The 27,757-nt window shown below is 38.7% G+C and overlaps 1 protein-coding gene across 3 annotated transcripts; it reads right to left on the bottom strand.

Annotated features, from left to right (window-relative positions):
- Window positions 1–612: 612 nt before the first annotated feature.
- Window positions 613–27,719, bottom strand: LOC139937676 (src kinase-associated phosphoprotein 2-like). Of its 3 annotated transcripts, XR_011786079.1 has the most exons (8): window positions 27,532–27,719; window positions 20,798–20,944; window positions 11,604–11,795; window positions 9,167–9,247; window positions 7,806–8,017; window positions 6,576–6,657; window positions 3,992–4,944; window positions 613–3,816 (listed from the first exon to the last, which is right to left on the bottom strand). XR_011786079.1 is itself a non-coding variant. In XM_071932932.1 (7 exons), exons 1-7 carry the CDS (start codon window positions 27,578–27,580, stop codon window positions 4,157–4,159), a joined length of 1,551 nt encoding a protein of 516 aa, XP_071789033.1. In that variant the 5' UTR covers window positions 27,581–27,719; the 3' UTR covers window positions 613–4,156. The 3 variants fall into 3 exon arrangements, 2 of the variants coding, with proteins under 2 accessions (XP_071789033.1, XP_071789034.1); XM_071932932.1 differs by having other exon boundaries at window positions 613–4,944; XM_071932933.1 differs by having other exon boundaries at window positions 613–4,944; window positions 7,806–8,014.
- Window positions 27,720–27,757: the final 38 nt, after the last annotated feature.

The following is a 27,757-nucleotide window of genomic DNA, read 5'->3' as shown; positions in this document are numbered from 1 at the left end:
GCGATTATAGGCACGGGACACTCTTGGTAATTACTCAAAATAATTGTTCGCCTAAAAACTGACTTGGTATTTAGCAAATGAGAGCTGTTGATAGTATAAAACATTGTGAGAAACGGCGCCCTCTGAAGTCATATAGTTTTCGAGAAAGAAGTAATTTTCCACTTAAATGTTTGAATTTGATTTTGAGACCTCAGAATAAGACCTCAAGCATCTAAAAGCACATAACTTCGTTATTCTACCTCCATGGTGTGACATGGGTGTTTTGTCTTCCATTATTATCTCGCAACCTCAACAACCAATTGAGTTCAAATCTTCACAGGTTTGTTATTTTGTGCATCTGTTGAGATACACCAAGTAAGAAGACTGATCTTTGACAAATACCAAAGGTGCCCATTGTCTTTAACCAATGCCACTGATACAAACCAGTAAATGGTGCTCTTAAACCAGACCCCTGTACACCATGTCTTATCAGAGAGCCCACCTAGATTTGCCATTCGACTTCCATCAGCCCAAATATTTTAGTAGAATCAGAACTGATTGCAGAAAAAACGTTGAGAGCTGGAGGAAAGTTGCTATAAAATTCTTACACATAATAGCAAATATCCTTTGAAATCAGTTTTTTAAGTATAAATACTTTATTTGGTATAAACTGTTTTATACAACTGATAATACAATGCCATCATACTGCACTTTGCAGTAACAGTATATTGGGAATATACATGTAGTTTAAAGGCAGTGGACACTATCGGTCATCGCCCAAAATTATTGTTGGCATAAAAACTTGTTTGTTAATGATCAATGGAGAGCTGTTGATAGTATAAAACATTGTGAGAAACGGCTCCTTCTGAAGTTACGCTGTTTTGGAGAAGTAATTTTCTACAAATTTGATTTTGAGACCTTAGAATTAGATTTTGAGGTCTCGAAATCAAGCATCTAATGGCACACAACTTCATGTGACAGGGGCGTTTTTTTCTTCAACTATTCTCTCCCAACTTCAACGACCAATTGAGCTCAAATTTTCACAGGTTTATGCTTATGTTGAGATACACCATGTGAGAGGACTGGTCTTTGACAATTACCAATAGTGTCCAGCGTCTTTAATGGAAGTTAGAAATAGAGTTTGTTGTTATTTTCTCTGTTTTTTTACATAATTTTTATTCAAAGAGGATTATTCATTTAAAATTATGATGGGATTGTACTGAAGTGAAACTATGTACATTATTTTTGCATTCCCAAAAAAATGAAAAAATACATAGAAAAATACCACATTTATTTAGGATTTCAATTTAAGTCGTCCAAATCGTCACAAAATCTCTAAAATTTACAAATTACATAACACAATTTAGTTAGTATGATACATTGTTGACATGGAGGAGATAACATTAAAAAAAAAACTATGACTAACAATAAATGATTGGGATGATAGAGAGCTGCAATGGAAAACCACAAAAGCCTTAAACTTTACAAAAACCAAAAGGAATGGAAATCCACAAAAGCCATTAACTTTACAAAAACTGAAGAAATGGAAAACCACAAAAAGGATAAAAAAAATCAAATTCCTGGAGATTCAAAGTGAAAACCTATAAATCTACCACTTCTCCCCTCCCAGGAATCATTTGTTACGTCTTAGAAAATCTTTTCCAGTCTCAAAGATACTTTTAAGAGAGCTAATGATAGAGAGAACATTTTACTATTTGCAGCACAATTCCAAAAAGCATAAACATTTTGGGATGATACCAACTTATTCTAGGTAATCTTTGATTATTAAGTTCATAAATACCTGGGACAGTTCATCCGTTCTGATTGGTAGAGAGAGGACCAAGAATTTGAATTTTGTCACAAGAGCTACCTATAGCCTTCAACATCGATAGAAGTTCAGCGCAGAGTCAAAGTGAGCTAGAGGCTAAACTATCAGAGTTGTTCACAAATTGTAAAAGTTTTATGATATTTGTAATGGAAAGTCGTAAACGGCCTTTGAAAACCTTGCTGGGTCATGGCTGTGCCCTTGAGGACCTAGTCCTCAAACGCATGGCCACAATACTGCGGTCTAAGGTCCTTCGCACACGAGGGAAACTTTGCAATCAACTAGGAGGCAACCAACAACAGTGCATAGGTAGTAAGGGCTCATTTGTTCAGGCAAGTGCCCCAACAGTCAGTGTTTTTTTTTTTAAATTAGTTTTGAGTCATTAGTTTTCTAAGTGTACCCTTTTTCTGGGTTACACATGCTCCAGAACCACATTGGTAGTGTAGAGTGAGTGAAATTTAACTTTGTTTTGTTATCCATAGCACATGCGTTATTGCTGACAAATTGTATTTCAATCCCCAAGAAAAATATGTCGACATTCAAATGTGAATGCCTTTATCATCATGGAGATTGCCTGGAACTGGTTGCCAGGTGTGACATGGCCCTAAGACCTTGTTGCCTACTCTGTTATTCCGTTACCAATTAGTATAGGAAGATATTGTAACAACTTTATAATGTCATATCCTTTAAGGGCAGCGATAGAGCAACAGATAAAGAGAAATTTTGTTCCACATTTTACAATTAACCCAAAGAAATCGAACCAGAGTGATTCCTATTTCCTCTTTCAAAGGAAGTGAATTTCACCAATAATTAGTTTTTTGATGTTGTAAATTTTCATTATAATTTCTTGTTGAACAGGAAGTTGTAGTCCTTTTTCATATCATGATTTGTAATATACCAATGTAGTTAGATACATATACACACAGTTGGCACCTCAGCAGTAAGATAAACAGCTGTTTTAAATGTATATAACAATAATTCACTCCAAACAGGGCTAACATAGAATTAGCATTTACCTATGGTGTATAAACTAAAAGAAAAAAGCTAATGGCTAGGGCCCAATTTCATAGAGCTGCTTTAAAGGATTCAGGTACTTTTTCAAAATGTCCACAGATTTCCATTAGAACTACCAGGGTTTGAGGATATTGATATGGGAAAGCTTCCCTTCAAATGTTACTAACTGAGGTTCTGTAGGAGACTTTTGAGACAGTGGTGGCAGCAGTCATAACGGTCCTTTTTTTGCGGCTCCAAGCATGTGCGCACATGCTCAGTATTGTGGGTTTAGGTCTGAGCAAGCACACTATTGTTAAAAAGGACCATCTAAAGGTCTCCAATTGAAAGCCATACCACCCCTACCCAGTTTATATCTTTTCTTCCCTCCCCTTTTTGTTATCAATTGACAATTTTCTTGTTCATGCCACTGATGAATGGTGATGGATCGAATGCTAAAAAAAACCATCTCCCCTTACTGGTTTGATATTAGTTGACAATACTCATTTAAAGGCAGTGGACACTATTGGTAATTACTCAAAATAACTATCAGCAAAAAAACTCACTTGGTAGTGAGTAATGGGGAGAGGTTGATGGTATAAAACATTGTGAGAAACGGCTCCCTCTGAAGTGACGTAGTTTTCGAGAAAGAAGTAATTTTCCATGAATGTGAGTTCAATACCTCAAGTTTAGAATTTGAGGTCTCATCTCGGTCTCGAATTAAGCATCTGAAAGCTCACAATTTTGTGTAACAAGGGTGGGTTTTTTTCTTTCATAGTTATCTCGCAACTCCGACGACCAATCAAGCTAAAACTTTCACAGGTTTGTTATTTTATGCATATCTTGAGATACACCAAGTGAGAAGACTGGTCTTTGACAATTACCAATAGTGTCCAGTGTCTTTAAAGTTTCCTGATTGATATCCTGGGCCCAACTTCATTAAGCTAACAAGCAGAAAATACTGCTTAGCAATTCATTTGCTTAGCAACAAAAGGAGTGGGAACCAATTGTGACAATGAAACCTTATGGAATTTTAGCTGGTAACCAGTTGTCTGTGCTTAGCAAGTTTTTGAGCTTACAGGGTTTATGAAACTGGGCCCTGATTGGAAGACAGGGTCACATAGCATCCATTATAAAGGATACCAGTTTATTTGCTTAGCAACAAAAGGAGTGGGGAACCAATTGTGACAGTGAAACCTTATGGAAGACAGGGTCACAGAATATCCCAAAAAGGATAGCTTAGTTAACACTGACCATGAGATGGGGAAAAGGTGTGCATTAGACAGAGTAAAGCACAGTCCCCCAATGGGACAGTTCAGATCAGCATTAGTAAACAAAACACCTTATAGATTGGAGCCTTTATCAAATCATGTATGCTTTCATTAGATAGTCCTTGGGCACCAGACCCACTTTGTTATTTCTCTCTCCGATCCACCAGCTGAATGTGTCGTATTCCTTACTAATAATATGCACCATCTCGCCTCGTTTAAACTCCAATTCATCCTTGTCATCAGCCATGCAGTCCCACAACCCGATGTAAATATTCTCATAATCTTCTTCCCACAACTCTCTCTTGGGCAAACTTGTCGTCTCAGCTCGGTTCGGTATCGGCGGCGGGGGTTTGCCCCCTCCTTTCACAGATGACTTTGTGTCATTCTTCAGATTCTTCTCATTCTTACCTTGGTAAGCTTTGATTTGTGTGTGAGGCGAGTAGGGCGTCACGGGCGTCACGGGCGTCACGGGCTGTTTCTCCACTACGGGTAGAGTAGGCGGGGGTCTGTGCGTGGTTGGCACGGGGGGTGGAGCCGTCGGCTCTGGAGGGAGGGGCAAGTTTGCGGCCGATTTTGCTGGGCGTGATGGTACTGTTACAGGTGGCGGTAGGGGATCGCTTGATTGACCAGACACATCTTCATAAATATCCTCATCGATCGGTTCAGGTTCCTCCTCCTCAATGTTAGTGACTGGAATCTCTGGAGGAGGCAGGATGCCGGTCTTAGCCGACTGATAGTTATCCAGCTCCTCGTATGTCTCGCCGTAGCCGTCGTCATCGTCTGCCTCGTTGTTGTTTATCACCGGGATTGACGTGTCGTCATAGTCCAACATCTCTTCGCTGCCTCCAGAGTTGTTTGGCGTTGACTTGGCAAGAGGGTCTGATGAAAGAAGGAATGAGGAAATAAATAAGAAGTCTCCAGTCTAGGTTTCCCATAGGCCTAATGGATACTGATGCACTTATCTCAACAACAAAAGACCAGGCCCCAATTTCATAAAGCCTGTAATCATACAAACTTTGTAAGCACAGATCAGTTATCGCTTAGCAGAAACTGGTCACCAGCCAACAGTCCATAAAGTTGTCATTGTTGTGTCTAGTGCCACATTAATTTTTTTGCTTAGCATAAAAATTTGCTATTTTTGTTTTGCATTTACGGCTTCCCATAGTTATCCAATCTTGCAAAGCCTTGGTTTGCAAAAAGTGACGTTGCAATAGACTATGCAAGTCTCGCGTGCATCGGAGCGAGAAACACTACAAACAAAAAACTTGTTTTTTATCAAATCAAATCGTTGCATTAAAGTATTCTAAATACCAAATTTGAACAACAAAAATACTCATTAGAGCTTGTTCAGTTTAGTTTTAGCTTTTTAAACATTTATGCAATTAATCGGTTATAGTTTATGTTTAGACAAACGGAACATTCTGGGCAAGGATGTTTATTTGATCTTATTTGATCTGTTGCAAATCTACGCCCGATTGCGAAATTATCAAAAGCTGGGTTTTACGCAGACGCACAATGTTCGCGAGGGCGTTAGATTAATGCGTGACGCAGTTAAAAGAGGAAGCTGACGCTTAAATGACAAATGAAAAGGCTGTTCACCCTGCGTGCACGAACAAAACAAGCGTCTGCGTAAGTTTCGTGATCGGAGATGGGCAAAGATTCTTAAATTTTTTCAAGTAACTTGACCTGAGGTCAAGTTTTCATATCTGTTTTTCTTCGCTGTTTTGTTAAATTTATTTGTACTTCTATATATGTTGTTAATTAGTATTACATTTTCAACAACATATGTCATTTTTATGGTCTTTAGGTACGTTAAACTAAAATAATGGACGAAAAAAATCTCCCCAATGTAAAACTCTGTAAGATTGGGACCACAATGGTCCCGGAAGTTCAAATATGCGCGAAACTTGCGGGAGACTTGCACAGTCTATAGAAATGTCTACATCCTGTTTCCTGGGCACCACCCAACTGAAATGTTTCTATTCCCCCTGAACAGGACGGCAGTCCATTGCAAGTTACTTCCCAGCTCTCAACAGTACCCATTTGTACTCCTGGGTGGAGAGAAGCAATTATTATATCTTGCTCAAGGACACAGGTTTCAAGACTAACAACTAGGCCAGAAATTCGAACCCTTATTCTGTAAACTCTAGTCCACCGCCCTAGACCACTCAGAAACTGCTTACCAACCAAAATGACCAATAGTATAAATGTGAAAAATAGTTAATGGCCTAAAGGCTCGGTCACACAGGCCTTGATAACGAGAACGAAAACGAGTATGTTAAAAATAAGCGCCCTCGATTGGTTGAATAAGCGTGGGCGTATTCTGCGTGGAGCAATTCAACCAAAAGAATGCATTCTCTTTAAGTCGTTATCGTTATCGTTTTCATTATCAACCTTAAGTCTTGACTCTGCCAGGGTCGACGTACGTCAGGCCATTAATTATTTTTCCCATTAAATACATTATGTAAAAAAGGTTTCCAGTCAGATTTCTATCAGATTTCTTATCATACCTATTGAGCTTGGTGCAAGTTTGCTGGCGAACGCTATGGCTTTTATCCAATCGTGCATTTCCTTCTTGTTCTGTGCAATGAACTGTAAATAGAAGAATTGATAGTAATTGACATTATTAATGGTGAACTGTCTAAAAGGTTATGTTAACCAACAATACTGGCTCATACTAAGCAAATTGTAGTGACGAAATAATCAGCACACCCCTTTTATCAAATTGTATCACAGGAAAACTTGCCTTGCTTTCGCTTTTGCATGAAGTATGAAACTGTCCTAGCTGGCCTAGCTGAAGCAAACTTAGTGCCCAATTACACAGATGCTTATCGCAGAATTCTGCGCTTACAGCCCATAGAACCACACAGTGTAGAGGGCGCCAAAAGTAAAGCGCCATAGACCTGCAAGCGCTCAATGTTGAATGAGGTGCATGCTGGTCTAGCTATTGATCAAACTTGATTGCTAGCTATAGACCAGCATGCATCTCATTCCACGCCTAATGCGCGCGTAGCGTTCAGCTTGGCCAGTGTGATCACAAGCACAAGACCTATAGCCCCAATTTCATAAAGCTGTTAAGCAGAAAATAGTGCTTAACAAATTTCTTTGCTATGCAAAAAATAAGTGGGGCACCAGTCGCAACAGTGCAATCTTTAAGGAATGTTGGCTGGTAACCTGTTTTTTAAAAAAAATCATGCAATTGGGCCTTGAATGACTTAGAATCGGATCAACATTCTATACTACAAGAAAAGAGAGGGTACAGGGGAAGGGAAACATCAAATGTGATTTTGCTTCATAAGATCCATTGACTCCTTTTTAAAGCAACCCTGGGAGCGTCTTCTTGCTACTGCTCATGGTCATTCATTATTGCCCTCGGCCACCCCGGGCCACGTCATTTATTATTGCCCCCACTGGAGGGCCACATGCAAGATGGCCTGGAGAATGACACATAAACTATGTGATGTAGTTACAATTCTTGCAAGCTTTTTGGTGCAAGGTTGAGCTCCTATTCATTCCTGTGAAAGTAAGAATTTGAGTAATTACCAACAGCGTCCATATGTCGACTTCACAAAGAGCTGGGACAAGCCCTAACTTGGGACTCGTCCTAGGAGATATAAAAAACGTGCGGCTATTCCTAAGTTAGGGCGAGTAACTCGTCCTGACTCGGATAAGATTAGTCTTTTTTGAAATCCACCCGCGTGCCATTAAAAGAGGCAAATAATAGGGACTAATTGTCTAACCTGATAGGACCTCTTGGCCGGGCACACCACCTCAAACAGACAGTCTTTCCTCTTGTTCTTCTTTTCATACTCTGGGGCCTCCCGCCCCTGGTATCCAGTCAAGACAATCTGGTTGCACTGCTCCTTATCCGTCTTCCTCTTGTAGTAGTACAGGACGTTGGCCTTGATGATACAGTATCGCTTCTGCCAACCCTGTAGCCCAAACTGTCCTTCTGACCAAAAGAATGGAAGGTGATTTAGAAAGGTCTTGCATTGAGAGTGTCATGCTACAGCAGATAAACGGAAGGGGGGGATGAAGGAGCACAGTTTAGGCGGGATTCATTTTTCTAATATTAAAATGCAATGCAAAGCGACACGTGAAACGCCCAAAGTGTCCTATAGTTATGAATGTAGAACTCCTATATTAACTTTGGAATTTATGAAGATGGGGGGGGGGGGGGAAAGGAAGCACAGTTAAGACGGGATTCATTTTTCTAATATTAACTGAATGGTCAAGCCCCTCATGACCTCTACTGCAGTGCCTCCCCTTACCTCGCCTCCCCCTTCCTCCCCCCCCCTATGCAGGCATCCAGGCTTCCGAGTCAATAATCCAAGTAATTTTGCTGCTCCCATGGGGCTGCCCTAATGAAGCACTTCTAGTGACACTTACCAGCCATCATGAGAAATATTGGTGCCTGGAATTCTGGATGTTGACTGATCGCCCTTAATTAAGTCAACTAATCTAAATGTGCTCCTCTTAAAGCCAGTGGACACTATTGGTAATTACTCAAAATAATTATCGGCATGAAACCTTACTGAGTATTGAATAATGGGGAGAGGTTGGTAGTATAAAACATTGTGAGAAACAACTCCCTCTGAAGTGACGTAGTTTTTGAGCAAGAAGTAATTTTCCACAAATTTGATTTCGAGACCTCAAGTTTAGAATTTGAGGTCTCGAAATCAAGCATCTGAAAGCACACAACTTCGTGTGACAAGGGTGTTTTTTCTTTCATAGTTATCTCGCAACTCCGATGACCAATCAAGCTCAAATTTTCACAGGTTTGTTATTTTATGTATATGTTGAGAGCCACCAAGTGAGAAGACTTTAAAGGAACATTACAGAATTGGTTTTGCTAGCAAACAAGTGTATGTAATCCACCATATAACATAAACTGTTAAACCTGTAGAAGTTCGATCGGCCATCTGGGTCGCGAGAGAATAGTATAAAAAAAAACGATTGCTGTACAAGTTTTGCATTGCATGGATGCAAGTGTATATAGCAGGAATACAAGAATTGGCACTTGGATTTTTAGGGACCAATCTCTTCACTGAAAGTTGGGAGGTAAAATTTCTGAAACTATAAGTTAATTTTAACACTGTACCTTTCCTTTTCTTGTCGAGGAATCCCTCTTTACTCGGTGAAGTCAAATCTGACGCAGCAATGGGGTTGACCTTTACATCCCCTAAAATGAAAGATGAAGTTATACTTATTAATTTTGACTTGAATCAGATGAAGATCATATTGACAAATATCTATATTTTAGGGAAGGGGGAGGAGGGGAACTCAAAAACAACCACTTGTAAAAAATCAACCAAGTTGATTAGTAACTATATTAATAATAATAATAATAATAATAATAATAATAATAATAATAATAATAACAAAGTTTTATAGAGCGCACATATCCACAAAAGTGCTCAGGGCGCCATTACAAAGAAACTCAAACAAAAAACAAAAAAACAGATTAAATACAAAAGAACGGATCTATTGACATGAGGTGTGTTTTGAGAGATGTTTTGAAAGAGTGAATGGAAGTGGATGTTTTGATGTGAAGAGGTAGTTGATTCCAGAGACGTGGTGCTGCAATAGAAAAAGATCTGTCCACCCCAGGTGCGATTAGACTTGACTTCTTGAAGGAGATATCTGTTTGCAGAACGAAGGGAGAGATGGTTGTAAAGTAGTGTCTCTGAATAATTCAGTTAAGAACAGTAATCTCTTATGCAGTTGCTATGGATACCGATAACACAATATTGAAGGAGTAATCCCTGTGCATAAATATTGTATTATGTTCTTTAAAGTGCCATACATGTACATGTACACAACACAATGGACCATTAGAAACAACAGAGCTTGAGTCAAGTGCGTTTGACAGTTCTGCCAAGACACAACGTCAAAGAGAAGTGAGCATAGATCATAGCCGATGGATTTATATATCGCACAGAATTCAAGTTCTGGTGGTTAAGTCATTGGATTGTGGTTTCAATTCCCGTGGTTTCAAAACACGTGCTTCTCTTCACCCAGGGGTATAAATGGGTACCAGCGAGGGTAGAGGTTGTCAAAGTGTTTGCAAAAAAGCCTTTGAAGTGCCCAGGGCTGTATAACTACCCAGGGAGCTGAGAAAGGTTAGGTTCTTTTAAGCGCCATACATGTACATGTACACAACACAATGGACCGTTAGAAACACCAGAGCTTGAGTCAAGTGCGTTTGATCGCTCTGCCACGACACAACGTCAAAGAGAAATGGGTATGGATCATGGCTGAATTCAAGTTCTGGTGGTTAAGTCATTGGATTGTGGATTTAATTCCTGTGGTTTCAATACAAGTGCTTCTCTTCACCCAGGGGTATAAATGGGTACCAGCGAGGGTAGAGGTTGTCATAGTGTTTGCAACAGAGCCTTTGAAGTGCCCAGGGCTGTATATAACTACCCAGGGAGCTGAGAAAGGTTAGGTTCTTTTAAGCGCCATACATGTACATGTACACAACACAATGGACCGTTAGAAACACCAGAGCTTGAGTCAAGTGCGTTTGATCGCTCTGCCACGACACAACGTCAAAGAGAAATGGGTATGGATCATGGCTGAATTCAAGTTCTGGTGGTTAAGTCATTGGATTGTGGATTTAATTCCTGTGGTTTCAATACAAGTGCTTCTCTTCACCCAGGGGTATAAATGGGTACCAGCGAGGGTAGAGGTTGTCATAGTGTTTGCAACAGAGCCTTTGAAGTGCCCAGGGCTGTATATAACTACCCAGGGAGCTGAGAAAGATTACAGGCATATTATGGGCACAATGACTAGAGCACTCATGTAAAGTACATTGATATGATATTGTAAAGTGCTATAGACCATGTGAACCTTGTTTACAATAAGTGTGACCTTGTGTACATTATTTAAGTATTCTGGCAGGCACTGTACATGTACTACACTGGTTCTATGGGAATGTTGACATTTTGTGTCATAATTTCCACATAAAACCAAGAGTTATGAAAGTAAAAGCTGGACAAGTTTTGAGATGAATCATATCAAAAGTTGATAAGAATTAGACAGTGCAATCTCCATAAAATAAAAGATTTTATATTTTCTTCCATTGAGCTGTGTACAAATCAAGCCTGCAGGAAGTCCAGGCTTTGTGGCTCTTTTGTAAACATGTGATGTCACAGGTCACATCGTCTATAGACACCAATATATGTCACACTCTCAAAAAGCACCATCCAAAAGGCCAAAAGAAGGGGGTACATTGGACGATAGCTGTTCTTCGTGCCTAAAAAAGTGCGTGTGACCTCAGTGTTATGACAGCGCTTCACGTTATGCAAGGGGGTCTATATTGATTTCTAGACCCTTACACAACACGGACACCTCTGATTAAAAGGCGCATCAACCATTTTTATCAGTTTCAGAATCAGATATTTGTACGTATTTGTGGATGATTTGGACTCCCAAAATGGCAAACAAGAAAGGCGCATGTGAGAGCACAAGGGGTCTGTATAAGAACTAGGTATAATTAATATGATCATTATTAATCAAATGACATGGTTCCCCACCGTATGGATCACCATCAAGGTCAATAGTTCCAATCTTATTATCTTCCTGCTCTTCCTCTGAGTTGTGAGATGAGTCGTTGCTGTGGGTCGACTCGGCTGGAACCGTGTCCTCGTACAGCTCTTCAAGTTCCCCTTCTTCTTGGATGTGCTCCGAGTTTGGACTCATAGGTAGGTCCACATCGACATACTCTTCTACAAATGGATACAAAAAGAGACTGTGAGAAAATGTGTGGTGGGTACACAGCTTTAAAGGAAGTTGACACTATTGGTAATAACTCAAAATAATTATTAGCATAAAACCTTTATTGGTAACAAGTAATGGGGAGAGGTTGAGAGTATAAAACATTGTGAGAAACGAATCCCTCTGAAGTGACGTAGTTTTCGAGAAAGAAGTAATTTTCCACGAATTTGATTTTGAGACCTCAGATTTAGAATTTGAGGTCTCGAAATCAAGCATCTGAAAGAGCACAACTCCGTGTGACAAGGGTGTTTTTCTTTGATGACCGATTGTGCTCAAATTTTTACAGGTTTGTTGTTCTATGCATATGTTGAGATACACCAAGTGAGAAGACTGGTCTTTGACAATTACCAATAGTGTCCACTGTCTTTAAGAAGATCTGTCCCAAGAGATGTTGTCGTGTGGTTATGAAGACAGAGATTACTTGTCAGTTTATGGGTAGACTTTGTCAAGGCCTTCGTGGCTTGGACAGCTTCATAGAGCCACGGTCCCAAGCGACTGGAACAGGAGACTACACACGCGAGTGGCGAAGCCACGAGGGCCTTTTCCAACTTGTTTGCAGGTTTCTAAAGTGTATCATTATAACCTCGACTATTGCTACCCAAAAGGATAGCAAAAATCCAAACCAATCAGAATCAACGGGGGTCAGCAGGTCAGCTTGCACGTTTCATACTCTATGAATAGTTCATCAACAAAACCACAGAACAATTTGGAAAAGGCCCTCATGGCTGCACCACTCGCGTGTGTGGTCTCCCATTCCAGTCACTTGGGATCGCGGCTCTACGAAGCTGAGTTGTTATGAGTTTACTAAAAGAGAGAAAAGGACCCCCCCCCCCCCCCCCAAATCATTAGCTTCAATCTGTGACACAATGATTATGATCGTCACATTTATACCAGTAGCACTACCCAAGAGAAACTTTTCTGGCCTACAATACTATCAATATGTCATAGTAAAGAAAGATGTAGGATTTGAAGACTCTCCCCCCCCCCCCATGGGTTTGGGCTTTCTTAGGATGGCAGCTAACAAAGAAATCAAATTAAGACTCGGCCTTGCCTCAACTGCCATGACAAGGCTGAATATCATCTGGAAGAACAGGGCCAAATTTCATGGCTCTGCTAAGCACAGAATCAACGCTTACGGAAGCAGGGAATTCCGGCTTAAGGCAAGCGTATTTCACAGGTTTTAGCGGCGAATATTGGCTTCTGTTGTGCGTACTCCACGTTACTAGGCATTCTACGCTTACAAGGCTAGCGCAGAAATTTGGCGCTGGCAAGTAAGCAGGGAATCGTAAGCGCAGAATTCGGCGGTAAGCAGAGCCATGAATTTGGGCCCAGCTCCCTAGCTACCTTCCTACATTGCAATCTTTACATTTACATGGGGGTCAAAATCATTGAAGCCACATCACACTGTGTTAAGCCAACCATTTTGGGGGCAATGATACATTACACCACATTTGAACACATTTCACTCTATTGAGAACATCTTGTATGAATTGTCAATGAACCACCTGGGCCCAATTTCTTGGCTCTGCCTACCCAATTCGGAGCTTGCAATCACCATTCTCCGCTTGAATGGCGAGTGCCAACTTTCTGCGCTCGCTATGTTTTGCCAAATAGTTAACGGGAGTACGCACACAAAGCAAAAATTCCCTGCAACCTCTGAAATGCTTGACGTAAGCACAGATTTCCCTAACGTAAGTGCAGATTCTTTAGATATGGTTAGCAGAGCCATGAAATTGAGCCCAGATGGTTTCCAAAAGATGGCGTACATCAGGTGCACTCTATTCCAGATTGGTAAAAATCATGTATTATCCATCAGCTCTTTCTATGGGTTTGATTAGCTTCCTCGGGTCTACCCCTGCCTACGTTCGAAATAGCATTGACGTCATTCCAGAGGCTCACCCAGGTCAGCCCTATAAGTGCCCTGCTTTTAAAACGGTTCAATGGGAGACTTTCGGGACGCTTGGTGGCAGCAGACTTACCAGGTAAATCCATTGTTCTTGGTCATGTGCGCATGCTCAGAACTACATAAACAATGGAAATTTATCTAGTAAGTCTGCTGCCACCTAGCGTCCCAAAGACTCCCATTGGGGCTGGCCCGAGAGGTGCAGACGTCACCACGCAAGGGCGAATGATCGTTCAGTTCGCTCTTGTCAGGGGCTCACCCGAACAAGCAACGTGAGTCGAACGCACCCTATGTTGACCCCACAAAAATGGTCTGTGAGCTAAAAGGCATTTGCTGAGCGTGTGTCATGACACATAAACCTGGATTTCCACTGCTGTGGGAGAAAATCCATTTACTGTGATGGATGGGCACCTCCCTTATCTGATTCAGATGTCTATGGGGAGTGTGATGAAGATGCATTGAATGTCAAGGTCAAGGAAACATAGGCTAAAGACCCAATCTCATGATGCATCTTAATGTGTATTATTGAATAGAAATCAGACCCAGGCCCCGAGTCAACCAGAGTTAGTCATGCAGTGTTTTGCGGCCATCTCTCTTGACTTTAGGATAAAATAAAACGATTACCCGGAAGACACTACAAATAGTATGTAGAAGTTATCTCCCTCTAGGATAGATCTCATTTCTTTTAGGGGAGCTTTAATAAGGCAATGGACACTATTGGTAATTGTCAAACACCAGTATTCTCACTTGGGGTATCTCAACATTTGTGTAAAATAACAAACCTGTGAAAATTTCAACTCATTTAGTCTTCAGACCGAGAGAATAATGGAAGAAAAAAATACCCTTTTTGTGCTTTCAGATGCTTGAATTCGAGACCTCAGCTGAGGTCTAGAATTCAATTAAAACATTTAAGTGAGAAATTACCTCTTTCTCAAAAACTATGCAGGATGATCAACTGGTTTTTTTTTTTACTTGGCCTTTATCCCAATTTAATCTGCATGAAGAGCCCTCCCCCATCACCCATTAAATATTACCTATTCCGCCTCCAAATATAAACCAAACTTTGGTTCATTATTGGACGACAGGAAGTTGTGTGCACAATTAAACTGAAAGTACGTGACATGTGTTCTAGGCTTGACGACAATTTAATCACAGGAAATCCTTCCCGAAGTTCGTTGCTTTTCATTTGTTTAAAAAACACACCCTGAAAAAAAAAAAAACAGCAATGGCAACATGTGCTAAAGTACACAAAATCAAGGAGAGCCTTGACAAACCCATTCCTTCCTTCTTGTTCAAAGCAAACCAAAACCAAGCTATTTTTTATAACAGCAGTGTAAAACAAGTCCTGGTAATTATTCAGCTGAAATCCTGCATGACAAAATAAAGATTTCCCTCCGTTAAAAAACTTGGGGAAAAAAAATACAAATAATGTCTCATTTTGAGGTGTCGTGGCCGAGCAGATAAGAGCACCAAACTCAAGCTCAGGGCCAAATTTCATAGAGCTGCTTAAGCAAAAAAATTTGCTTAAGCAACAAATTCATTGCTTAGTAAAATCAGATTACCGGCCAAGACTCCACTCAATTGTAATGCTAATTAAACAACAGCTTAATACTAGTCATAAGCAATGTATATGGCAGGAAATTTTTCCCAGTAACATGTGTAAAATAAGCGAGCTATTTTCGTGCTTAAGCAACTTATTTGCTTAAGCAGCTCTATGAAATTGGCCCCTGGTGTTTCTGTTCAGCAGAGTGTGGGTTGGAATCCCGGTCATGACACTTGTGTCCCTAAGCAAGACACTTTGCTATAAATGCTTCTCTCCAACCAGAGGTAAATGGGTGCCTGTGAGGGCAGAGATGGTTCTTGTGGTTGGTTTAGCTCAGTGCGTTACATATTTGGCGACACGGCTGTATTCCAGGGAGCTCAGATGGTTTTTAGGAATGAAATGGCCAAGTGATCAGGGTAATAATGTTGGAATTGGAAGCGCTTTGAGACATGATGTGTATCGCTAAAATACAAACCAAATATTACTATTATTATTATCATTATAATAATTATATATATATATTTTTTTTACTTCGCTAAAAGTTTTGGCTGGTACTAAAAGATAGTATATTAATCCTGAGAAATATTCATTTCTAACAAAACCTCACTCAATAAAACTGGGGGGGGGGGAATAAACTTAACTTCTTTAATGAAATTTAGACTAGTTTAAGGTTACTATTTACCATCGCCTTGGCAATTGAAATGAAAGGTTGTATTATCCATAGCAAAGACATCAAACTTCTATAGAATAGACTCTTTGTTTGTCTTAGGGCCGGTCACACAGGCCTCGATAACGACGACGAGAATGTTATCAAAACAGGCCCTCGATCGGTTGAATAAGCGTGGGCATATTCTTCGTGGAGCAATTCTACCGATAGATTGCGTGGAGCATTCAACCAATGGAATGCGTTCTCTTTGCATCATGATCGTTATCATTTTCGTTGGTGCTGCAGTGTGACTTATACCCTCCACCCAAAAGAAAAATAATCAAATAACAAAATCTCCTCAAAGATTCAAGAGTCTAAAATTTCAAGTCCGGGACCCTGTGAAAACAAAAATGTCTGTTCCTTGTTCAATCATGACACAGGAAGGAAATGATCATATTGTCATTGATCAGGCAATGATAACTTGGAAACAAACTAATGATGCAATTTGACCCCTTACACAAGGAAATACAACTCAACCTCCATGGAAATACAATGTACAGTACCATGGAGCATGGAGGTAGAGCAAGGAAGAGTCTATGATAGTACACTGTACACAGTTTGGTGCCAAAGTCTTGTTTCGTTTTAATCAGCATATGAACAGCGAGGGGGATTTCCCCCATAAATCCTATTCTTTGTCTGGTGCGTCCTCCATTGTGCTAACTTTACATGGTGTGTCAACACTTGTGTACCCCCTGTATGTTTATTCATCAAAATAGCTGTTGTACCCATGCATGTTTTCTGCTCAATACTTTGACTGCAAGTGCTTTGCTTGTGACTTAATTGAATAAGATTTTCGTTCAAAAGGCAGTTCCTTGCCATCTTGTAACAGGTTCTCTAGATAAAAACAATTTTTTTTTATAGCTACAATTTAAGAAAGGAATACACAGTGTTTACTTGGCTGAGGGAAACTTCCAAATATGTCAAATTTTTAGAACAAATGTTGATTAAACTGACTGTAATGAATATCCTTAATGTATAGCCATGGAAATCAACAATCAGCAATTAATTCATCAAATTCTCCGCAACGACACTTTAAGTTATTGAATCATAATCCTTATGATCATGTACTAAATCAGCACTCAAGTTATCCATGGCTTGTGCAGGAACAGTCTGTCAAAGGTTGCCATTAAAATAAAATTCATAAACACCTCAGACAATTTCGCTATTCCTATTGGTGGAGAGCGCGTCACAAGGGAGTGTTTCAACGGTTGATTATGACCAGCTGAAGCTGTTTATAACCGGTTGTTTTTGGACAAGTTTAGATGCATAGCACGCGCACGAATGCATCTCCGAAAACTGTCTCAGTCTTAAAAGCACATGCTCAAGGACGTCGGAAAAACTGATCAATGTTTTACTGAGTTTAATACTTGATTACGCATTATAACTAAAAAGGCATTTATGAATGAGAATAAAAGAGCAGTGACACGTTCTTAAACTGCAGTCTAAAACCTTGTAGGGTCGTGGTCGTGGCCATGCGAGAAGGCCACTACCCTTTAAATTTATTCCCTTATTAAGAGTCCCTGGTTATTATTATTAATAATTATACATCTAACTACTTTTTACTAGTAGTGAGACAAGATGCCTGTGCATAGAATATGTTGAAGATACCTCAGATTAAATCTGGGAATGTGGGGGCAAACCAAAAAATACAAAAACTTGAATTTGGAAAAAAAAACACGCTTATCAGCTTGTAAATGAAAAGCCAATCTTTAATGCAAGGCACGTCCCTCTGAAGAGAGGAATTTAACTGGGATCTACCATGTGAAAGGCAAGAAAGAAACACTGAAACCTGAATGCCCAAACAAGCTTGTAAACAGGTAAACTTGGGCAAAAGTTACTGCATACAGGATAAGGCTTCAACCCTTAGAAAGTGTATGTATGCAGTTCATGCAAAAGATTTATACAGGAAGTGCACAATAACAAAAGCCATTGTAGTAGGGGGTACATAAAGGCCTGCTGCTAGACGCCTAAATGTGTTGACATATTTTTTGGAAAGTAAAATGAACTCTAGGACTGGTTCAACTACATGCACAATGTCACAGTGAATTTTTTTTAAGTGCAGAAATACTTTTTTGGTATTATAATCTAGAGTGTCATGCTTTAACAGTTTGTAGGGCGGGTCATATACATGTCATTGTGGGTGGGGTACACCGGTTGGATAGGAATTCAGTAAATATATTAAATTTAATTTTAGGTTTTGCAAGGATCTTGTAAAGGGTTTTATTCCAAAGGGATTTGCAACTTTAAAGGGTGACAGGGAAACAAATCAGTTGTAGGTATTTGAAGCTTCCTCTGCCCCATGCCAAATATTTGCTCATAAAGGGGCACGTCTGTCGCCCAAACTTTTGCAAAACAGTATAGGGGGGCGTAATGTTGTCTATACTATTGACAGTTGCTGCCTTTAAGTTTTCCAAAATGAGATCTCTCAAAAAGTACACCCTTACAATGAAAACTCTTCGAAAAAGTTCAGATTATCTAAATGAAACATTGACAACTTTCAACCGATAGGTCTATTATATCTTTAAAGGCAGTGAACCTTATTGGTAATTACTCAAAATAATTATTAGCATAAAAACTTACTTGGTAATGAGCAATAGGGAGCTGTTGTCAGTATAAAACATTATGAGAACAGGCTCCCTCTGAAGTACCATAGTTTTTGAGAAAGAAGTAATTTTCCATGAATTTGATCTCAAAATCTAATTTTGAGGTCCCGAAATGAAGCATCTGAAAGAACACAACTTCGTGTGACAAGGATGTTTTTTCTTTCATTATTATCTCGCAACTTCGACGACCAATTGAGCTCAAATGTTCACAGCTTTGTTATTTTATGCATATGTTGAGATACACCAAGTGAGAAGACTGGTCTTTGACAATTACCAGTAGTGTCCAGTGTCTTTAATTACTATATAGCTATGTTTGCAATAAGAAAACAAAATGAACAACAGAGTGTTTGAGTTATGATGACCCTTAGAAAGATAACTAAATCATACATTGCAAAACCTGAAATTTAATTTCAAAATATTTATTTATGGTTTTTACTCATATACACCGATGTCTGTGAGGTGAGCACTGTATACTCAGAACTTACCAGAGTTCTGTGAAAAAAATTGCATGTTACTCAGGTGGGATTCGAACCCACGACCTTTGCAATTCTAGAGCAGTGTCATACCAACTAGACCATCGAGATTGCCCAGTGGCTACGAGGCAGTTCTAATCCTTTGTTTTAGCAGCGGGTACTGCAAACGATTTCATAGGTGTTGGGTTTGCATCGGTGATAAAGAATACTCATTTGTGGTTTTTACCCATATACACCGATCTGTTAGCACTGTTAGCAAATTTCAAAATATTACTAAACTCCCATCCAGCCTGTATCCCCCAACCCAAAACTATGACCTGCCACACAAACTGTTAAAAGCTTAACATATCTATTCACATTTTTTGCAACAGCTGCTGCTAAGCGTTCCCTTCAGAGGAAGACAAAAACGGAAGTGACGTTTCTTCTCAGCCTGGACTCTCAGGGGGAGACTTTTATCAGGGGCAACCACGGTGCTGGCCAGCGCTGTCATCGTGGCTGAGGAAATGCTGAATTTAAAATCTTGGGGTCGTGATTATTACGCAGGTGACTTATGACACACGGCCGACTGGGAATTCATCAATGTTAATGGCCGAAGAACGAAAAACGATTGAATTAATGCGGTTAAGGTCACAAATGGAGCTGAAAATATCAGGAAGTTGAGAGATAAAAACTTCTGACATTTAAAATATGTCGCAACCACCCCATATATATAAATTAAAAATACATTCCGACTACATACAAAGGAGCATGTACAACTTTGAGTATGTTTGTAGACGGATGCACGTACAGTGTGATCTGGAGTTCACTGACATACTTCACGTACCACACACTACCACAGAAAATGTGGGGTGGGAGGAGGGGAGTGGTTTGGCTGACAAGAATGACAAGATCAGTTCTATAAAATAAAAAATAAGTTCTACTCCTAAGAAAATAAAAATGAAAGGGACAACACCTGTTTATGTTTTTTTGAAGAAAGAGTTTCTAACTTTTTCTTTTTTAAGAGCTGCTTAAAAATAAGTAAAGATATTGCTTAACACTTTTCTGCTAAGCAAAAATGAGCAGGAGATACCACTTATAAATTGTACTTGTGACATGGTAGTTTTGCTCGTAACCTTATTCTGTAAATGTCCCTTAATAAATAAATGTTTGTATTTCATAAAGAAAGTAGTGTAAACAGATTCGTTATGATCATTGTATTTTAGTATCTCATCCTAAAAAGCAGATTACCATAACTTTCAAAACTTCATGGTGACAGCTTTTCACATCAATAGTGTATTAGTTTCTCGTTATTACCAACTAATAATTTAACTTCTAAAACACTATTTTAATATAACATAACCGCATTGTACACAATTTCGGACAGTTCTTTCCTGAATTTAAAAAATCTACTCCGCGCTAGTAGAATAAAAGGCAAGACAGTTCTCTGCACAAAATCTACCGTAAAAAAAATTGTAGACACAAACATTAGATGTTTCTTGGTTGCAGCCTTAAACCCTTAGATCACAACCTGACATTTCTTCATTCAAATCCAATCTCAAAACTTACCTTTTTAGTCAAGCCTACCATTAATTTTTCCCTTGGTCATATTTATAGCGCAGTGAATAGTTTTCTAGATACCAGCGCCTTATAAAATTTATCATTATATTACCACAAACCAAATATATAAACACTATAATATATAATATATTAAATGCCTCAAATCCTCTACAATTTCTTCCTTTTTACCTTGCTCTTCATCGTCCTCCTCAATCAGCGGAGGGGAGAGCTTATCCAGGATACTTTCAACATCTTTAAGAAGTTTCTCTCGCTTAAAGTTAGTCTCCTTCTGCAGTTTTTCCTTCTTGAGGGTGATGGATAGGTAATCCCCCACATCTAGAAGAAAAAGTGGTATTAATCATTAGGAGACAATTTGTTTTAAGTTAACCAGGTCAATGAATTAAGGGCACTGGACACCTTTGGTAATAATTGTCAAAGACCAGTCTTCTCACTTAGTGTATCTCAACATACGCACAAAATAACACACTGTGAAAATTTGAGCTCAATTGGTCGTCGAAGTTGCGAGATAATAATGAAAGAAAAAAACACCCTTGTCGCACAAAGTTGTGTGCTTACAGATACTTGATTTCGAGACCTCAAAATCTAAATCTGAGGTCTCCAAATCAAATCCAGGGAAAATTACTCCTTTCTCAAAAAATATGTTACTTCAGAGGGAGCCGTTTCTCACAATGTTTTATACTATCATCAGCTCTCCATTGCTGGTTACCAAGTAAGTTTTTATGCTCAAAATTATTTTACCAATAGAGTACACTGCCTTAGGGAAGGTACACGTTTGGTAATTACTCAAAACAAATATTACCTTAAAAACTTACTTGGTTACGAACATTGGAGAGCTGTTGATAATATAAAACATTGTAAGAAACGGCTCCCTCTGAAAAAGCATAGATTTTGAAATAGAGGTAATTTCTCACTAAATTAATAAAAGACTTCTGTTCCTATCTGAAAGCACACAAATTCGTCCAACAAGGGTGTTTTTTCTTTCTCCCAACTCCGATGACCAGTTGAGCTCGAATTTTCACAGGTTTGTTATTTTATGCATTATATGTTGAGATACACCAAGTGAGAAGACTGGCCTTTGACAATTACCAATAGCGTACCTTCCCTTTAAACAGGGGCTACAGATGCCTACATTGCCTTGGTGTTGCCAAGGTGCCCCTTTAAAAAGTTTCACATGGACTTTGCAATCTAAGTGCCCCTTTGCAGAGTAAAAATGGCCCTGCCCTATGAGAATCTAGGGCTTGATTTTACAAAGCACTACATGTACACATACCATATTGTGTTTTTAACATTAGTAATTTGTATTGTGACATCACACTTTGCTTATCGCTTTTCAATCTTAGCCCTCTGTGAAACTGAACCCAGGCCTGTTTAATTCTACATCAAAACAATAACAAAATGTTTCATTAAAGTCAATCAAAAGTATCTCATCTAAAGTAGTAAACAAACCTAAGTTCTTAGGGCCTTAAAGAAAGTCCTCAAATTGTTTTACTTTAGCTGCATTTTAACTTAGCTGCATATGTTTCATGTCCGCATAATCTGAACTTTGTATCACTTTTTTTTTCAACACAGAAGATAAAAAGTGTAGATAATACAATGGAAGAGGATCATTCAGATAATGAATGTAAACAGTATGAACATACTTTGACCCCATGGTGTGATTCGTATTGCTTACGTTATTATGCAGACCTGATCAACTTGTGATAATAGCTCAAATTTACATTTAAAGGCAGAGTTGGACACTATTGGTGATTACTCAAAATAATTATTAGCATAAACCTTTCTTGGTAACAAGTAATGGGGAAAGGTTGATGGTGTAAAACAATGTGAGAAACGGCTCCCTCTGAAGTGCCATAGTTTTTGAGAAAGAAGTAATTTTCCACGAATTTGATTTTGAGACCTCAAGTTTAGAACTTGAGGTCTCGAAATCAACCATCTAAACGCACACAACTTCGTGTGACAAGGGTGTTTTTTTCTTTCATTATTATCTCGCAACTTCGATGACCGATTGAGCTCAAATTTTCACAGGTTAGTTATTTTATGCATATGTTGAGATACACCAACTGTGAAGGCTAGCCTTTGACAATTACCAATAGTGTCCAATGCCTTTAAGGGCTGTCTAAAGTTAAAAAAATAAAATAAATCACAATCATTTATCAAAGAGTATGACTGAGGGAAGGGAGGGAAGGTCTTGGCATCTTGCCCTTTAAGTGCCCTTTGCAAAATGAAAATTGACTTGCCTTGCCAAAGAAGAAATTCCAGGCCTGCATATTTTGTTGTGTATTTTGGCTACACTATTGGTAATTGTCAAAGACTAGTCTTCACAGATGGTAACAATATGCATAAATAACAAACCGGTGAAAATTTGAGCTCAATCTGTCGTCGAAGTTGCCAGATATTAATGAAAGAAAAAAAACACTCTAGTCGCACCATGGTGACACAAAGTTTGTGCTTTCAGATGCTTAATTTCGAGACCTCAAATTCTAAACTTGAGGTCTCAAAATCAAATTCGTGGAAAATTACTTCTTTCTCGAAAACTACGTCACTTCAGAGGGAGACGTTTCTCACAGTACTTTTAAACTCTCCCCCTTACTCCTTACTAAGTAAGGTTTTATGCTAATAGAGTAATTACCGATAGTGTCCACTGCCTTTAAGGAAACAAGCTTCAGAGGTTCAAGCCCCGCCTTGATGTCTTAGGATATTAAATAACTGGTAGAACTTCTTCAGTCAGTATAAGTGTACTTTCAATTTTTATTTACTTTTTTTCTGTCGGCTGTCATATCTCAGTGGATACAAAGTGAATGTTGGAGCTCTAAATTTAGCAGTTTCTTGTTCGATCTTAATTTTAAAGGAAAGTGCTGAGAAACTCCAGGGAACACATGTCAGTTTAATGTTAACGGATTTAGAATCCAACCGCCTGAGGGTTCTGACCACATGTGCCAGGGATAAGGAAATCAAAATCTATTTAAGACGACGCGTCTTTGTGATGAACGTTGTGAGAAATTTTATCTGAATGATTTCAGTGAACCTTAACACCAAAAGTTTAAACTGGAAACAAGGGTTCTAAAAATAAATGAATGTGACGGTTGAATAACCAAGACTTTGAATTTTGAACTTATGATTAAGTGGAAAGAAAACATACACAGTCATCGCAACATCATATCAGCAAAGGTCAAAATGTTCAACACTATGCAACATAGTGAATGAGCAAGTAAACCACTTTTCTTTTCTTTTTTAAAGGAAGGTACACGTTTGGTAATTACTCAAAACAAATATTAACTTAAAAAATGACTTGGTAACGAGCATTGGAGATCTGTTGATAGTATAAAACATTGTGAGAAACGGCTCCCTCTGAAATAGCATAGCTTGTGAAAAAGAGGTAATTTCTCACTAAAATAATAAAAGACTTCTAGCTAGTACCTGAAAGCACACAAATTCGTTCAATAAGGTTGTTTTTTTCTCTCATCATTTTCTCACAGCTTCGATGACCAATTTAGCTCAAATGTTCACAGGCTTTTTATTTTATTCTAATGTGGGGATACACCAAGTGAGAAGACTGGTCTTTGACAATTACCAAGCGTGTACCTTCCCTTTAAGTTGAGTTTCCTTTTTTTCTCGTTTTTAACGGTCTGTTATTATCATTATTACTCAAATTATTCATTTGATGTGGTTACTCTGACACCTTTTAAATGTTTCTACTGTGAAGTGGTCTCACCTTTCTAAAAATAAGTTTCCACAGAATTCTACCAAGAAAATGTTTCATTCTGGATATTGAAATAACATCACACTTGTAAGTGTCATCATCTGTTTCTGATGAAAACTCACGAGTTTCTCTATAATCATTCACCTTTAATAAACTGACAGAGCATTTGTGTCACACATTTCAAAGGGTTGCTTCCCTTTAACCTTAAAGTGAAGTCCACTATATAAAGATCAGCGCCTAGGTATTAAGTGAGACACCAACACTAAGGAAATGGGGACCTTGGGAGTCTCATGCCCCTATGACTAATTCTGTGATTTGCTGTGCACTAGGAATACCGGTACCTTTAAATAAAAGGATCATGACGGGGGGGGGGGGGGGGGGGGGAGGGGGGGGAGGGAGGGGTCCCAATTAAATTAGCAGTAATGCTGCTAAGTTCATAACGTTTCTGACAGAATGTACAGCAAAGATATTTTGAACTTTCAGGCCTGTAGGCTTTGTTTAAAACAAGGCAAGGGCACCAAGGCATTTTTGTTTTCTCTTTGGGTAAGGGCACCCTAAGAGGAAATTGTAAATTTTACCGGAGCATTTCAAGGGCAAGGAGGCAATGACCCGGGGGCATTCAGGCAGCTGCCTTCATTGACTCTGTGAAGTATTAGGCTTGAACTTTGGTATTAAACCACAGGACTTTTTTGTGACAGTTGGTGGTGGCTTAGAATTAAAATAGTGGCTTAATACTAGTTGAATCATAGTGGCATATAGTGGCATTTCAACGGGCGGGCAGGGGGTGAAGTTGGCATCATCACAAAACTTTTAGACTAGAGGGGTATATTTCGTCTTGTGTTATGATACTTCAATGAAACCAGGTTCAAATATGTGTGTGAGACTTGCAGTCTATAATAAATTTAAGCCATTAATAGAGATTACAAACAATTCCATTTGTTTAATCAAACATAGGCCTAATCAATCTCCTAATCAATAATCTTAGGCCTAATCAATAATCTTCTTTGATCAAGACCATTGAACAACTGACTTCAGTTAACTGTTTGTCACTTTTTCTTTTTCTGATTGAAAAGTTTTTAGACATTTTATAATTTTCATATTATTTATCCTTGAACCCCTTTCTCTAAAACATGGTATCCTAAAACATTTAACCGCTTCACCTGTTGAGCTTTTCAAAACCTTCAACTTTATGATTTTACGGACTGTGGAGTCAATGGTAGTATAAAGTTCAACCAATTGTCTGTGAAAAACTGGTTATTTTTATAACATTGCTAACGTTAAAGTTGGTGATCATAGAGCAAGGCCTGCACCCAGCTTGTTAAGCATGAATGAAACTTGTTTAGCAGTAAAGTAAATGCAAAAAATAGTCAATGGGCTGATGACGTCTCAACCTTGTACAGCAGAGTCTTTAATCAGTGATTTATTTATTGTTGTTGATGGGTTCACGGTACTCCCCATGCACTGTAAGCTAGCGAATCCGCCAACAAAATAATGGTTTCTTCTTTTTTAAATTTCTTTGTCGAGGGTGGGGGAGGGACCTGAAAAACATCATTTACAGAATACCCAATATAAAATAGTAGGCCTTCTGAAAACCAGAGATAAACACCAAGTAAAAAAACATTCATAGGACCTTGTTTCAGAGTGATGAAGGCAAGGCTTCACAAATTCCTAGTCCACACGTCCATAATGCACAGTCTGAAAAATCCAGGGGAAAAACCCTGCAAACTAAAATACAATTGGATCCTGTTGTGAATATTCAAAGCTCCACTTAGGGCCTTTTGATCTCGAAGTCAAAGTTCATGTGAGGTTCATCAAAGTGTATCAGTATATTGCAGCAGTTTGCAACAAAGGTGGTATAAACCAAACAGGAAAACAAACCAATGTGGAAATTACGTGGTGGATATTCAGCCTAAATCAACATCCTCTTAATTATTTTCTGTGGTGATTTCAAAGTAAGGTAACAAAATTATCCAGTAAAAAGTGTAAAAAGTTTAAAGGTTCAAGAAACTAACATTAGATTTGTACTTTATAAAGCTTGTTGTAATGTCAACGTCCATTTCAAAGTTATCTAAATAACTTGTTTTCAATTGTTATTTGAATCACAAGAATGTGTACTTTCACTTTCTAAATTAAAATGAAACCTTCAATCTAAAACTTAAAGTTAGAAAGAAGAAAGTTTGATTGGCTGTTCAAGCTGTTTCATATTGTTCAAAGAGCAAAACGAACAGTTGATAAAATTATTAAGGAGGAAACATAACTGTTAAAAAAAATTACTTGGATACACTTTGTAACAAATTTTTCCTCCATAGATTAATAGCATCTAATTTTAAATTCATAACATTTTGTTAACATATGATAAGCCGATACATTGATTTAACACGAAAGTGTGACTGTGGGGTTGCTGATCAGACTGCAAGGGACACATTGTCAACGAGTGAAGCATTAGAAAACTTGACGGTGGCATCGTTCGTCCGGCCAGCTGTGACCCGTTTGCAACCTGATGGTTGTTGGATATGGAACTCTACATTTCACAGTTGATTTGATGTCGCATACGAGAAAATGATGTCCGTAGCAATCGACCGATGTTTGCTTTTAATAGTTACATTTGCATCAGAAAGAACAGTGGGAAAAAGGCTACAAAATACAAAACCTAACTCGATAATTTAATAATCATATTATTAAACTTATCTTATTATATCTTTATATGATTAATGTAACATCAATCATGGAGGTAGAAATCAATCTACCTCCAGCTCCCAGACCCAGGCATCAATCATCGCAACTTTACAATTAATTAATTGTTTAATATGTAATGTAGGCATGATACTTCACGGAGAAAACAAAGGCGATTGCATCCGTTGTCCCTGCCTGGTTGCTGTCTTGGTGTCCTTCAACTTCAACAAGAATCAAATGCTCCAATAGAAACTTACATTACAATTAATCTTAATGCCCATGTATTATTACGTTCCTTTTTGCCCTTTCAAAAAGAAGAATACAGGCCTGAATATGAAACCACATGCAACAGAATGTGTCAACAATAGCTCACTGCACGACATCGCACATGCAATGCACTGGTGACTGAATTGAATGGTCCTCGCTCATGAAAGCATTAAAGGCAATAATACATTCTGAGGATGACAGCGAGCTCCCTGCAGAGAATAATAATATTCATCGAACGAAACTTCTCAACTTTTGACATTACCTTTTAGAAACTTCTTCACTTCTTCTATCACATGTTCTAGCTCCGGCATGATGGCGACAGATTTCTCATTAGATCCTCCTACCACTGGAAGTTTATTCGCATATGTTTCGTAGCATTTCACCAAACTTTGAGAACTTGAGAAGCCGCTGAACAAATTTACTTCCTTGTACAAGTGTCGTCTGCACGCGAAATAGAATTTTTTTTCGTGGAAAACTTCCTCTTAGAA

Source organism: Asterias amurensis, chromosome 5, assembly GCF_032118995.1.
Source record: "Asterias amurensis chromosome 5, ASM3211899v1".
In the NCBI taxonomy this organism is placed as follows: Eukaryota; Metazoa; Echinodermata; class Asteroidea; order Forcipulatida; family Asteriidae; genus Asterias; species Asterias amurensis.
The sequence above is the reverse complement of the archived record's forward strand: the minus strand, read 5'-3'. Positions and strand labels throughout refer to the sequence as shown.